Source organism: Ursus maritimus, unplaced genomic scaffold (assembly GCF_017311325.1).
Source record: "Ursus maritimus isolate PB19 unplaced genomic scaffold, ASM1731132v1 scaffold_4, whole genome shotgun sequence".
Classification (NCBI taxonomy): Eukaryota; Metazoa; Chordata; class Mammalia; order Carnivora; family Ursidae; genus Ursus; species Ursus maritimus.
In genome coordinates, this window is record NW_024426552.1 from 30,695,621 (window position 1) to 30,711,622 (window position 16,002).

The 16,002-nt window shown below is 39.3% G+C and overlaps 1 protein-coding gene across 1 annotated transcript in view; it reads right to left on the reverse strand.

The window, feature by feature from the left end:
• The window catches only part of ROBO1 (roundabout guidance receptor 1), a 391,889-nt gene extending 388,667 nt beyond the window's left edge, over positions 1 to 3,222 (reverse strand). Inside the window, exon 1 of the mRNA XM_008701732.2 lies at positions 2,543 to 3,222. Coding sequence (XP_008699954.2) covers positions 2,543 to 2,597 — 55 coding nt within the window. The 5' untranslated portion in view covers positions 2,598 to 3,222. The remainder of the gene's footprint in view (positions 1 to 2,542) is intronic.
• Positions 3,223 to 16,002: the final 12,780 nt, after the last annotated feature.

Here is a 16,002-nt window from a genome sequence, read left to right on the forward strand (position 1 = left end):
GTATGACATCAACACATAAAAATGGAGTTTTTAGTCTTTTTGAAGAAAATTGTAGGACTTTGTTAGGTTGGCAACCAGATTTTAAAAAAAGAGAAGAAAAAAAAAAAGAAGAAGAAAAAGAAAAGAAAGAAAAAAAGAACTGACAACCAATAGATACTTTTACAGGTTAAATCTTGTTGAAGGTACCTTACCACTCAGTACACTTTGATTTATTTAAGCTCACCACATTTCTCTTAAATACACTCCATTAACAAGTGATAGACTGTGATTTTAGGCTTGAGGCAAGATATGAAACACAATCTTTCAAGAACTTCATTCATTCTCTGTCCAGGTGTCTTGAGCACCCCCGACTCTAGTTACTTATCTGAGTTCTGTGAAGTTTTATTCAAATCACTAGTGTGGCCTAGAACAGCACACTGTCAGGAAATCACCCCAGCAGCCCAGCAATTTGGCCTTCCAAGTTCAGATTCATAGCAGGAGTGAAAGTCATCGGAGGAATGATAAAGAGCGGCAGGTTAAATACGAGAAAGCACCTCACAAAGGCGCCTCTGACCTGCAACCTGGTGAACGAAGCAGACAGACACCCCTGTGGGGGAAACTCGGGCTTATTCAAAATCATCAGTGAGTTAAATGGAAAATTAAATTAGAAAAAGCAAAGCCAGAAATCAGTTAAACTTTAAGATTAGAAATGCCTCCTGTCTACTTAAACTGCAAATCTCAGACACTAATTAATCAAATTATTAAATCTGAAAGGACGGTACACACCCCCCACCCCGGATATTTCTCCAAGTGAAGACAGAATTTGCACACTGACGCGACCAGCCTTCAGTGATACCCTATTAGTGTGACCCTATCTTTAATCTACAGACGTGATAAAATGTCCCAACATATACAAACTCAGCTCAAACAGTGACTAATGATCATTAATCCCCCTATCTTCAGTAATCTGCCCCTCTAGTCATTTATCACACTGACACTTCACTTTACACACGTGAATAAACTTTAACTGAGAAGGTGAATCAACAAAAATCTCAAAGGTATCTGAAGCTGTAAATTAAACTAGGGGGAGACACAGCCAAGAGAGACAAATAGAGAGATCAGATCTTAATGTTTTTGATTTGCATCCATGGCTGGGTGTGGGGGTGGGGAAACTATTCAGTCCTACAGATCTGCAAACTAAGGAAAAAAAATCTACATTACAGAAAAGGGAAGCTGGAAGTAAGAAGAGGCAGTCCCAAGGAGTTGGTTTAATCTATCCATCTATCCATTTCATATATGAAAACTTCAGTTTTCTGTTTTTTTCAAAGGAATAACAATTTAATGAAGTTCTTAGTTTAGCTGCAAATGTTCCTTTTAGTCAGAAAGCATATTAAGTAGGCTAATTCTTTTAGGGATCTGCTATCGTTCAGCTGATGCGCATTTTTTTTCTTTTTCATATTTCATTAACTTGAGTAAAATCCTTGGTCAAAATATAAACCATACCCATGGACCGCAAAAAGCTAAAACTAACCTTTCAAAACTGTTTCATAATCATGAAAATTGAGTGACTCTCAAGTTATAGGCCCTGATGCAACTTGAAGGTCAGTATTCGACTGTTAAAAAAAAATCCCCTGAGGTGTACTCTGTGTGTGTGTGTGTGTGTGTGTGTGTGTGTGTGTGTGTGTGTTAGGGCCTGAAATTGGAGCCTTGATTGAAACCAGAATCTACAAAAGGGAAAGAAAGAAAAGTTGAGTTGTGGCTCAGTAAAAGTTTCTTAGGGAGTGTGAAGAAAACTATTTTAAGTATATACTCATCAGAAGGACCTCATTGCAGCATCCTTCCAACACTTCGTATAGAGAGTTTGGGTACCATTTAATTAACGGCCAAAATCCTAAATTCAGCCTTGTTTTCCCTTGCCAAGGAAAATTCCCAGGCAACTAACTGTTCCCCTTCAGATAACTGCAACTGCCTGTTTCCTTCTAAATCCAGCCAGGCAGAGTGGCTAGTTGATATCCTACCGTAAGAAGGAGTTATTTCCTGAAGTTTCTTCAGAATCGAATTTAATTACAGACTCTGGTTACATAAAACTACTAATAACCCCTTGTACTCGGAAGAGGTGGGGCGAATTGGACGACCAGGTTCAGGAATCCTGGCGGGTCTCTGGGCCCCAAGTTCCCCGGGCGCACATCTCCCTCTCCGAAGGAAGCAGCCGAAGGATGAAACTCATTTTGGCTCATCCTGACGCCCCAAGCTCACCGCCAACCGCTGCCTCCTCCCACCCCTGAGCTCAGACCGTGCGTTTGCCCAGAGTGATCTGGGCGTGCCCTGAACTTGGCAAAAGGCCGAGGTCTGCGATGAGGCTTGGGGGTCTTGGGGGATGGGGGGAAAGGACCGACCCAAAGTGCAAACTAAGAACCTTTCCGCTTAAAACTCCTACAGGGATAGAACCCCTCTAGCCTTAGAAGGGAGCGGTCGCAGAAATGCAGTTCGGGGTTTGATTCTGAAAAGTGGGGAGGGGGCGTGCAAGGGAGATGAAGGGTGAAGAAAGAAGACGCGAGGTTACCTGAACAGAGACATATTAATCCAAAGAGGTAAAAGTGAGCAGGCTCCGCGATCATTGTCCTCGGGTGGATCCTGCATACAGTCTCATGCCAAGAGGAGGGAGTAGAAATGGGGTCCCCAAATTTATGAAGCCACACAGCACACACACTACACACAAAGGCTTAATATAAGCAACGTGGGTCAATCCGCCAAGAGTTTTCAGGGCAATTACTTGTCGACCTTTCCGGACGCTTGTCAATACCTCAGAGCCCTTTGCAGACTAAGAATTCCAAGGTTTGCCTCCTCTGGCTCCAGTGTTTCCGAGGAGGCTCGGCCACTTCCAAGAACCATCCAAAGCGAACAACAAAGAGCCGAGGCAGAAGACCAGTTGTGCGGTTTCCTGCCTCCGGGTCTCGCCGAGCCTCCCGGCGTGCGCCCCCACACTGTGCGCCCGAGCGCCGCGGCGAGGGCAGGCGTGGCAGCGGCAAACTTGGGGTGTGAGAACGGATTAGGGAGGGCCAGAAAAGTGCTTCTCCGTTCCACAGTCTAGCCCAGTCAACAGCTGGCCACCAGCGGCGGCGAGGAAGGCAGCCAAGGCAGCGGCAGCAGCTCTGGAGGACGGGCAAAGGGTGCTGGGGGTGTGCCTGGGTGACTCCGCGCGCTGGGGCCGAACGAGGGGGCGGTGAGGCGACAGTGGTTGCCCGAGCCGGCCCTTGTTCCCATCACTTGGGGGATGCGGAGGGCACTGGGGACAGCAGCAGGTCCGCGGACAGACGCGCGCCTCCCCGGTGCCCCCAGCCCCGCGCAGCGCTCACCATCGCCCCGGGTCCCTCGCCCGCTGGGGCGCGCGCTCAAGGCACCCCGAACTCTCCGCGGTTGGGACGCGGCAGCCCAAACTTCCTGAGGATAGCTGCCCGCAGTCCTGGTTCGCTGTAGGTGTAGAGAGGCAGCTCCTAGACTTCCCCGGGGTGGCGGAGAGGGGCGAGGAGGATGCTGCTGCGGGTGGGAGCGACGGCCGCCGCGGCTCACCCGAGCTCCGCCGGGATCAGCAGCGTCTGAAGTTTCTGCTCTCACGCTGCCTCCTCTCCGGCTCAATTGCTTGTGGGTTTCCCCACCGTCCCCGCGGCTCCCAGTTTCCTCCCTCTCTTCCCCGGCCCGCGAATACTTAAAGGGGCCGCGCAGTCCTTTCCGCGCTTCACTCTACACTCTCCAGACGCTGGTCTGGCAAGTTCTGCTCGTTAATATTTCCATCCGCAACCCGGGGTGCCCGACTGCGCCCTCAGGTGAGAATCCAGCTGCTCAGGATCAGAAATACAAACGAATGGGAACTTGCCTTATTTCTCTGGCTACCCCTGGCTCCCCTGCACCTTTTTCCAAATGGAACCTCCCAGCCAAAGACTTCAAAAATCCTCCTGGTCCAGTTTAACCTCTTCCTTACCGCTTCCAGGAGTTGGAATAAACTCTCAAAATAACTCTACCCTACATGACTCTACATTCCCATTTTTGTTTTTTAATCAAATGTGGGCAAACAAACCTGTAGGACAGGAGGTAGAGTGATGACTATCTGGAATATATTAACGATTACAATCTATTGCATAACAGATGGGCACCTATTACAAAAAGCACTTTCTTGTGAATTGCAGTTGGTGACAGTCATGTAGACAGTCCTTCCAACTCGAAGGGCACAGGGGTGAGCCATGGGGTCTTTCTGTTTCACCAAGAGCCTCTCCTTCAACTTCACTGACTCTAGGTATTAGAATGTTAACAACGGGGAAGTGATTCTTAAAAAGGGACAAAAAAAAAAAAACACAAAAAACAAAAAACAAACAAACAAAAAAAAATCCTGACTATCCCAAAGTTTGTATAAGAGAAGCCATCATTCAGCATTTTCTAAATTAGAGGGCCTGGCCTTTGATACCCTTACACCCTCCCTGAAACCCCAACCTACCAGTTACTCTTCCTGCTATCATGCCAAATCTCAGTTTTCTCTTCTCAAAAATAGAGATGCCTGAGATATTAACAAATATTAATAAACCATACCCAAAGCAAACTAAACCTGGCATATCTGAGGAGCAATCTTTCATTCAATCACTGTTTTTTTTCCTATTAAGTAAGACACTGTGTGTATAAAACACCTGAGACATGGTGAGTGCCCCATAAATGGTAAACACTGGTGTTTAGAACTACTCTTCTTTCAAATTGATTATGACCCACAAAATTATGTACAATAACTTCAAAATTATTCTTTGGTATCTATCTGAATGTGCCAGCCCTGCTTTCAGTAGTTGTCCCTGGAGAGGAGAAATGCACACTAGTCTGTTTTTGTTTTTGTTTTTGAGGCGGGGGATAGATTGGCTCTTTATGCTGTTAGAATTTTCTATTTTATTTAACTGAGCACATGCATTACCTAACAAAAGATAAAATTTTAAAAGCAAATCATATATTCATTTAGGTGGTTGTTGGTACAACCAATGACCATGGAGCAGCATTTTGTAGAAAGAAACTCTGGTTAATAGCCCTATCTCTGAAAGTGAAAGATAGTTTAATCCTGGAAAAGCTAACTGAAAATTCAGTAAACAGGCTAGAGATAAGAATTCAAAGACTCCAACCAAAATCTTTCCAGCAATAAAAACAAGAATGTGCAGTAACTGCTAGAAAACATACATTGATTTTGTCTTTGTGAAAGGATATTTAGTGAGAAACTTAGAATATATCTTTTTCCTTCTTGGGATAAAACATGCTTGTTAAGATAAGCTTACCCACTAACAGAAAATATATAAGGTAAAGTGTGGTACTTGAGAAAGAGAGAGGAGAAAATCCTTCAAATCCTCATTTCATCTGAGTGCATTTTAAATAAAAATTTAGAACATTCACTTAGTAAAAAGTATATATTTTTAAATATAAACTGAAATATGTATGAGAATCCCTACTGCATTGTTTTCCAAAGTGGATCTCCTGGTCTCTAGAAGTCTGCTAAACTTTCTCAAGATCTCCTTTATTGATCTCATTATCATTGAATGGAAACTATATGAATACTTTTAATCCAATCCTTTTATTTTTCAACCTCAGTTAACAACAACCCCCTGCCCCCTCCATCTCCTCTATCTTATCCTTAGAGATTATATTACCTAGGAGTCAGCAGTAAGAATCCTCAAGGAGTTAACTTTTGACCAGCCCCTGATGAGGACCATCATCACCAACTCATATGCTGGCTCTTTCTTCTTCCCTTGTCTCATGCAAAGTGTACTTTTCTGTCAATTATATCAGTAAAGGTGGCATTTGAAGACAAGCATTTGTAGTCAGAAAGTATTAGGGATCTATAACAAGTGAAACTCGATGTACCTGAGACCTTTTGCAATACCTTCCTTCCACTCACTTACTTACTCTTACCCGTGCAAACAAACACTTCATAAAGATCATCTATGTGCAAGAACCAGTAAAAGGCTCTATAGTGACAAGACGCAAATGGAAACTCAATCACCAGGCCCTCGGAGCCAGCTGCACAAGCTCCAGAGTGGAACCCATCAGAAGAAGTAGAAACAATGTGTCAGTAGGGTTAAATGATAGTTCAGTCATTCCTGGACATGGATGAATCATAGCAACTTGTTACCTTTCCATTTCTGCTCCTGGAGATTTAATTACTAGTAGAAAGCATAAAACGTTGAGTGTGTCTGTATGACTATCCGTGCAAGTGTGAGTGTGTACGCATGGATAGGACCTCTACCTATGTCAGGTCTGCAGGCGATTCTGCCATGTGCAATCGAACTCTGACAAAGAACAAGGGAAGGAGAACATGTCCTAATTTGCACTCAGAAACTATTCTGATCACTATGATCTGAATAAGTTGCAAATTCTAAAGTTCCATTTAGAAAATTCTGATCTCATTTGGAGCTTATGAAATTCAGGATCCCTGAAATGTCTCTTTGAGAATTTTGAGGAAATCCAAAAATAATACACTCAAATAGTTATGTGAATGGGGCTCCGTTGACAGTAAAGATTCTGGAGCTGTGATATCTCTTAGGTTGGTCTGATCTGATTTTATCTTTCATGGGGGTAGTTACAGGAATTCAGGAAATAACAAAACTCCCAGAGTCCCTCCAGAGATTCCAGATATCACTTACCCAGATCAGGAGGAGTGGAGTAGAGTTCCTAAGGAAACCACAAACCAGAACATTGCTCTGTCTTCACCTCTTAGGAAGAAGCCTTAAAATCAGATCAGGCCACAGTCTGGGATACTGTGGAAAGTTCCAGAAGATCTGGTGGGAGGCAGCGTAATACATACAGTACATACAAAGGCTGTGCTGCATATTCCAAGATACTATCTCTCAAGGTCCAACAGCCAGCTTAGCAATTTTCACATGAAACTGCTGACTTATTTGTGAAATCTTTGGTATCTAACTTAATGAACTAGGTTGAATATTTGAGTAATTTCATATCTGAATATTTTTTCTAAGTCTGGATACATAAGAGTAGTTCCACTCAGAGGTGCGTGGGTGGCTCAGGTGGTTAAGCTACAGACTCGTGATATCAGCTCAGGTCTTGATCTCAAGGTCGTAAGTTCAAGCCCAGCATTGGGCTCCACACTGGGTGTGGCATCTACTTTAAAAAAAAGAGAGAGAGAGAAGTTCCATTCAATAAAGTGACCTAAAGTAACCCTAATAAAGGGAGATTAAACACATCTGTCGGAAACATCGACTGTTTTGAGAAGCCGTGTCTCTTTAGTAAACATTGCTCACTCTATGCCATGCTGCTCGTGCAGCAGTCTCTCTAATCCTCCATTCCTAACGATTAAGAACTTCAGCTTTCCTCACTAAACTGCATATGGTTGTTACTTTGGGGGAAACTTATTTTTTCTTTAAAAAATATAGTATTGCTTACAGATTCTAGCTGCCATATGTGATAGCATCAAGTCACATGTAATAAATCACATGCGGTGGGGTACAGATTTAACATGCAATGGCAGTTCAAGGAAGAGAGAAATAATTAAGTGTTAGAGTACTTAAAAAAATGAAAGAAAAGAATGGTAGGTAGGGTTTTTAAAATATGCGTTACGTTTTTCAAGAAAGAATCAAGTTTACCATGATGCTTTCTTTTTAGTGTACATGGGGCACATTTTAACAGCATTACTTTTGTTTGTTTGCTTCTCTGCCTTTTAGAATGTGTAATTATGGGCCCCAAACCGGGAACCATAGGGAGAAGAGACTTCCTGGGTGATCTGTCTTCACTTACTTAAAGACTTAAGGCACTGTCACTTGGGCCAATTTCTTCACTACAGGAAAGAGTGGGATAGAACTCCATTAGTCTCACTGTCGCGAAACCTCATTAAAAATCTCAACTATGATGCACGCGAGTCTGTGGAATAACTGTAAAGGTGCTTGCCTTTTAGCATCTCAGGATCCTGGGGACACTGGAGATGTTCCAAACCTAGGTGCTACATTGCTAAGTCCTTTCGGTAGAACCTGGGGCCTTAACTATTAGTGATGTAGGTCTCACTAGAATTTACTCCTCTAAAGTGAACAATTTCTTTTTGAAGATGAAGGAGAGGACACTGGGAAGTAACACTGATTGAGGGCAACATTTTGGGCCCTTTATAGACATTATCTTGATCTAATTCTCACCGTGACTATGTGAGGTGGTATTATTACCCTCACTTAGAGATGAGGTTGAGACAGTAAATCATTAACTGAAGGTTCAGGGGTCTGGGAGACATGGATCTTATATTTAAACCCAGCTTTTTTGAACCAAAGCACATGGCGGGGCATTGTTTGTGTTGGGGGGGGGGGATAGGATAGGCTTCATGGTAGGATAGGCTTGGGAGACTTTGAAGTCCACACTTTTAAGGATTTCTCAAAGCCTTTAATATGCAAATGAGCATGTGAGTCCCCAAGGGAAGAGAGCCCGGAGAAGCCCTGTCTTTTTCATGAACACTGCCCCTCTACCCCACACTACAACATAGTAGTATCTCCAATGCTCCCCACCTGAAGGTCAAGATCTTCAGCTCTCCCTGGCTAAATTGCTAATGTTACTTATGTGGGGAAAATGTATTTGTCTTGAAATGGGCAACACAGTATTCCTTACTGAGAAAGGCTGTAAATGGAAGTAACTGCACTTCTAGGCTACACTATAAAGAGCAGCCAGAGGGATCCTGTTGAAACCTGAGTCAAACCCTGTCTCTGCTCCGCTTGAAAACCTACAGTGGTTTCCCATCTCACTGGGAGTGAGAGCTCACTCTTCCCTGCCAGCATCTCTTTCCCCATTTACTTGTCGGTGCTCACTTTGCTTCGTGGCAAGGGCCTCTGTGCTATTCTAGAGTGTTCCCAGGCAACCACCTGCCCCGAATGATTTTGTTCTTCCTCTGGATTGAGTTCTCACTTCTATAAATCTACAAAAATCTCAGGTTTTAATAAAATCAAACCTTCTCGGAGGGTCTTTTTCTGACCACCAGTTATAAAATTACATCTTTATATAATACTTTCATAACCCATTTCATACTTTATTTTTGTTTTGTTCTGGTTTTCTCACCAGAGCATTTACCATATCTAGGATACTACATATTTCTTTACTTATGTTAACTGTTTCATTCCTCTTAAAAAAAGATATGGAGTCAGGAATTCTTTTTTTTTTTTTAAGATTTTATTTATTTATTTGATGGGGAGAGAGAGAGAGAGCACACAAGCAGGGAGAGTGGCAAGCAGAGGGAGAGGGAGAAGCAGGCTCCCAGCAGAGCAGGGGGAGCCCGATGCGGGACTCGATCCCAGGACCCTGGGATCATGACCTGAGCTGAAGGCAGTCACTTAACCAACTGAGCCACCCATGCACCCCGGAGTCAGGAATTCTTGACTGTTTCAGTCACTTGTATATTTCCAGCATCAACAGAGCCGGGCACCTCATAGACACTCAAATGTTGGTTGAATGAATGAATAAATGAATGAATGGGTCATTTTTCATGGTTAATATATCTTTTGGGAAAATGCTTCTTTAAAGAACCTATTTCTGTAGTTCTAAAGTATATTTTCTCTAATATATAGTCCCATTATTTATTCAATCATTAACTTATCATAACTGAGAAACCTGAAGTCTAAAGAAACTGAGTTTCCCCAGGATATTCCTTTAGTTGTACTTTATTAAAAACCAGAACCCAGTCCTCTAAGTTAGTAGAGGGGCTCCTGGGTAGCACAGTCAGTTAAATGGCATATCTTCAGTTTTGGCTCAGGTTGTGACCTCAGGGCCCTGATCTAGGAGTCGGGTTCTGCGCTCAGCACAAAGTCTGCTCAACGCTCTTTCCCTCTGCCCCCCCAAATAAATAAATTTAATAAATCACTAGAGATTTCTTTCCACTGGACCAAGTTAATTAGAAATTCTTGGACAAGATTCTCTACCTTTAGAATACTTTCATCGGTAGATGTGATACAGTAGAATACATATGATATTATTCTATATTATATAGTGAAGTTTGCATATTTCTGACTTACCTTCAGGCATGTAGGAACCATGACTTTAAAAAAAAAATCTTCAGCTTCTAACAGCATAAACTAATAACAACGAACATTTGTATTGCATTATATGCTAGAGGTACTATTCTAAGCATTTTATATATTCTAACTCATTTACATACTCCTAATCCTCAGAAATACATTATTTGATCAGTTACTATTATTCTCCTATTTTATACATGAAGAGATGGAGGATGTTCAGCTAAAATGAGGCCGAACACATATTTAAACCTTGGCTACTTGAATTTATCTCTACACCAGATTATGAGGTGCAAATAAAAGCTGTTATTACAGCTTTGTTATTCTTACAGATTTGGTTCTAGCTGGAGAAAGCTAACAATGTGTAAGTTTTGTTTTGTTTGTTTAGAGATCTACTTTCATTTTGGGAATAAGTACAAGAAAGTGACTCTGAAATATATGCATCTGTAGTTCTACTTCTATATGGAATTTAGATATTTAAATCTTTTTTATTTTATGTACAAAATGTTCAAAGGGGTTTTTTGTTTCTCTTAACTCTGATGAGAAGGCACAGAAAAATATATAGCACAAGTTTCTTAAGAACTTCAAAGTATATTGAAAAACATAAAGATGAATATATATTTATAACTTATCATAGAATTTTGCTATCTTTTGATTCTTATTTCCAGACATATCTGGTACAAAGCATATACTATACTAATCATGAATTAAAATTCTCTTAAATTGGGATCATAGTTAACAGCTGCACAACTGAATGAAACACTCTATAGGCCTACAATTTGAACACGAACTGACTATTTTGTAAGTAATTTACATTATATTTAATTCTGCAGATGTGTTTTACAAAACTGTTTAAAGTTTTTGGTTTTCATTGGTTTTAAAAAATCCTTTCAAGAAATATTTAGAAGATTGAGGTACATATGTTGGGATTTGTCTCATTTTGTACATTTATTATGTTTAGCCCCACCTGCTGCTTTGTTTATTCTGAATAATGTTTTACCTAGGTTCTAACAGTTATTTTAATCAGTTCATTAATGAAGTATTATGTTGATTTGAAAAACACCTTGAAATTCTATTAGAGTTTCCTACTTAGAGGTTATTTTCCAGGTCAGTAAATTAAAAGTAGGCCTACATATTTAATGTTATACTAACCAGAAGAAAAAAAGTATCCGAGTTTATTATAAATACTACTACTACTAATAACATTAATAATAAGGAATTAATTAAATTGTAGTATTATACATCATTTGGAAAGTTTTATGTTATTTATTTTACAGCCTATTAATATATTTCTCTCTTATGGTTTATGGAAAAATGACTTCTCATTTGGAAAGCTAAATAGGGGCTTTGGGATTTAATAGCTGCCTGGTGTGACTGAGGCCTAGGATTCTAAATCTGGAGGTGCTCATTCTTGTGGATAAATACTGAATCCATATCCCACAATTGTCGTTGAGAAACAATCTGCTGTTGAAATTGACATGAAATGTAAACCTAGTGTCTTAACAACAAGGATAATTATATATTTTCCCAAGAGTTTAATCACCTCCTCTCCAGTGCCCTGGCCACATTCCAACAAAATCATCCAATTCCATTATTCTAACTAAAAGTCTTTGTTGATTTGATCTAATCGCATCTTCTCAATTTCCTATCACTATATCCTACTTAAAAGCTGCTTTATTACACCTAGCAGGTAGAATTTCACTGGTACAGTACGTATCTTGTTGCATTTATGTATCATATCAGTATCTTTGAAACAAAACAGATGTTTGCTGAAGTCAGTAAAACAACCTTACCAACAAAACATCCTATAAAAATTATTCAAAGATTTCTAAACATTAATTTTTACTTTCAATGCTTCAACTACAAAGTAAAAAAAAAATATTTTATGAATTTAGCATGTCAATGTTTTGCCACAAATATTCTTAGATTACATACTAAAAGTAACATGGTTTACATCTGCATGTTCAGATACTAATTGATTCTAATGAGATTTCTTTTAACTTTCTTCAAATTATGGGAGTAAAATGTTTTTAGATGATTTGGAAAATACCCCCCAAAAACCCAAATTTGCAATAATTCACTCAAATATCATCACATACACTATCAACATTTTATTGTATTGTCTTTTTTTTTTATTCTGCATGTAGAGACTTTTCTTCTTACAATATGGAATAATATTCTAAAAACTGCTATGTAACCTACATTTTCACTCAACAATATGTCATAACAATTTTTTCCATGTCATAAAATATTCTTTAACACCATCATTAAGAGGGCAAAATAGAATTCCATCACATGAATGGTACTAAAATACATGTAGCTAATCTCCGATGGTTAGATATTTAAGTTATTTCCAATTGCCACTAAGCTGTATAGAATCTGACTCTTAAAAAAAATCATATTAGGATATTGTCTTGCTAGTTAAATTGTTAATGCATTTCATTTTAATCACAGATAGTCTACTGAAGCAATACATACTTCTCACAATTTTAGTGACTCATTGTTTGGAGTTCTATGCAGTTTGTTCAAATGGTCTTAGATCCAACATATATAAGAGTTAAAGATCACAAACAATAAAGAACTATTAGACAATACTTACCATCTAAAATTTTCACTTTTTCCCAATAGGATTATTATTTGTTTGTTCAAGGAGTGCCTTTTGTTTTTATTACAACTGATTAATAATCGAAAGTGTTTGTGTTTCACAAGTATGCTTGATTTCACAGGTTTTGTATCTCACACCAGAAAGTAAACATTTTTTCTTTTAGCAAGGGCAATAAATCAAGACATAACAATTACCTTTGAGAAAAAGTGTAAACTTAGAGACTATTCATTATTTTGCTAATTGCTCTTTCCAGCTAGGAGTGTATATTGTTTAACATTTGGCTATCGTAATTACTAACAATGACCGTAATGTGACCACACATAAATACACTAGTCTAGATAGGATCAAACAAGGTGGATTATGTGCAGCCTAGTTTATCCAAATCATATTATTTTGGTTAATATTTTGGTCACCTATTTATTCATTTTCCTGTGAATTCCACATGTGGCTCATTGTGGATTGGAGTTTGAAAAATGTAACTATCCTCCCTTCCCTGGTGAAATATAAACCATAAAATTAGAATAATTAGAGAAAAGGCACCAATTCTCATATTGGATGCTTTAATATTTGAAGATAAAATGCCATTATTTCTTGAGGGTAGTAATTTTATCACTACTTATTTATTTTTGGAGAGAGAGGGAGAGTGAGAGTGCATACAACATGGAGGTGGGGGCGGGGGCAGAGGGAAAGTGAGAGAGAGAATCTTTATGCAGGCTCTATGCCCACAGTGGAACCTAATGCGGGGCTCTATCTCAGGACCCTGAGATCATGACCTGAGCTGAAATCAAGAGTTGGCTGCTTAATTGACTAAGCCATTTAGGCACCCCAGTTGTCTCACTTTTTAAATGTTAGATCCTTATATGGCAAATCTATCTGTGTGAAATAATTGTGAATTTTTGTCAATTCTGTGTAACTCATAGAGCAATGGACAGAACACTTGGCAAAATCTAATTAATAAACCAGATTAACCACTACTCTAGCTTTTGCTGATCTTGCTCCCATTACTATTTCACAATAAGAATACTTGAAAAGGTGATCATGAATATAGAGACGCTTCGTTCAACATGTTTATACATCCTAGAACATCATTAAAGGTGTTTGCCAGGTGGAAACTATGTGATTAAGGGACCAGAACACAGTCTGGAGGTCTTGTCTTTTAGCTTAGACTTCGCCTCGGTAAGTCCTCATTCTTTAAGTCAGATGAAAGTCTCTTCCCCAGAAAAGATTTCCCAGACCTGCCATTCCCCACCTTCCCCGATAGGTCAGCTGTCTCTGTAAAGTGCTTATAAAAATTTTGACAATGTCTTCATAGCGCTGATCACAAATAATTGCTGTGGAAATAGGTCTTTTAAGCCCGCCTCGTCTACAAGTCAGATCAACTCCACGGTGGCAGTAAGGACTTCTGAGTGGTTCACCGATAGCATTTCAGCTCTTATCAAAGTTTGTTGACCATGACTTTGTGCTTACACTTCTGTATAATATACTAGGTTTTGAAAAATACTTAGCTAGACTCAGAGGAAGAATAAGAAGGAAGTCTAAATGCAGGTATCTGGGAATTCAGGCCTTTTGCAGTAAATCTAACTATACAATTCCCATGGAAATGGACAATTACTAGAAGGTTTAATTGTAGGTGGTGGTGGTCTCATTTCGTTCCCCCTCCTCCCCAGCCCAGAGAGTATCTGACAATGTCTGGAAACATTTGTCGTTGTCACACTGGGTGGAGAAGAGAAAAAAGCCATACTGGCATCTAGTGTATAGAGGCAAGGAATCTACTAAACAGCTTATATTATATAGGACAGTCCTTCACCCCCAACAAAGAACAATCTGGGCCAATATGTCAGTAGTATCAAGATTGATAAACACTGTTCCAGTCTAGCTTCAATACATTTTTAAAAAGATTTTATTTATTTATTTGACACAGACTGAGAGCACAAGCAGGGGGAATGGCGGGCAGAGGCAGAGGGAAAAACAGGCTCCCTGTGGAGCAGGGAGCCCTATGCTATATGGGGCTTCATCCCAGGACTCTGGGATCAGGACCTGAGACAAAGGCAGACGCTTAACCGACTGAGCTACCCAGGTGCCCCTAACTGCAATACATTTGGAGGGGATTTTTTTTCTTATGAGGCTTAAATAAGATAGGACACATGTGTCTTATAGATGGGGTAAGTTAGGTTCTAACGTTATCAGGCAAGCTATGCTGTGTACCAACTGTAAAGGAAAATATTGTAAATAATGTAAAATTCAGTGCAAACATAGCCAGAGCATTATTGAATGCTTATATACCTTAAAATAGACAATTTAATTACAGTTTTCTGATAAATTGCAATCTCACCTATTTAAAGAGGCATATTTATTCAATAATATGTTACTTCTGTGTATACTGAATGGTGTGAGAAAGATGATATGTGAAAGTAAGGCACACTGTAAAGTTGAATTGGTGTGGACTTCACCAGATATGTGCTATTGAGAGGGATCAGAAAACTGTTATGGTAATAATTCCTAACTGCTATCAAACTTGACATGATGCAGAGTACCACTAAAATTTTGCTTTTGTGTGGACATGACTTTGAGCATATAGTAAATGTTCAGTGAGCATACGGTAAACATATCTATTATGTTTCAAAGCACATAAATATACTTTTATTTATATTTCTTTGATAAGAAGAAAAGCTTAGACTACTCATCTTCCAGCGAACTACAAGATAAGGGCATGTCCAAGGAAAATTCAAAGTTGAGAGTATTTAGTGTTTATTTAAACTTTGCTCTTTGGAGCAGGTAAAGTGATAGTTCGGTGCATACTTAGGACAATGATGAGGCACAATATTTGTTTCTAAAATACATAAAGAGATCTCTGTCACTGACTAGCTGGGTGACCTTGGACATGTTTCTTAATATCTCTAAGACCTGTTGTCTTTTATATTAAGTAAAAAGAATAATGGTTCTTACCCTATAGGAGGGTTGTGAGGATTGAAACAGATAATATGCATAAAGTGCTTAGCATAGTTCTTGGAATATAGTAGGCAAAGGTTACATATCAATTCATCATTATTGTTATGATTCACTGTGAAAAAAAGAGTACTATCCTGAGAACCTCAGGATTAAGTTTACAGTTAGTAGAAGACCACAAACATTCATTTTTTTTAATTTTTAAAATATTTTTTAAAACATTTTTTCTTTTCTTTAATAATTAGGCAAAGTGTAAAAGGGTTGTTGCTAAAAAAAGAGTGTTCAAAAAGCCATAAGTATAGCTTAAAAGGCATCTATACAGAATAAGTTTTAAAATAACTCAAATTTGGCTTTATCAAGGGAATTTGAAATTAATATAGTATTTGAGAACCAATATTCTTAAACAATGGAACGTTAGTGATGATTTATTTTTGAATACCCCAACTGGGTATATGCTAA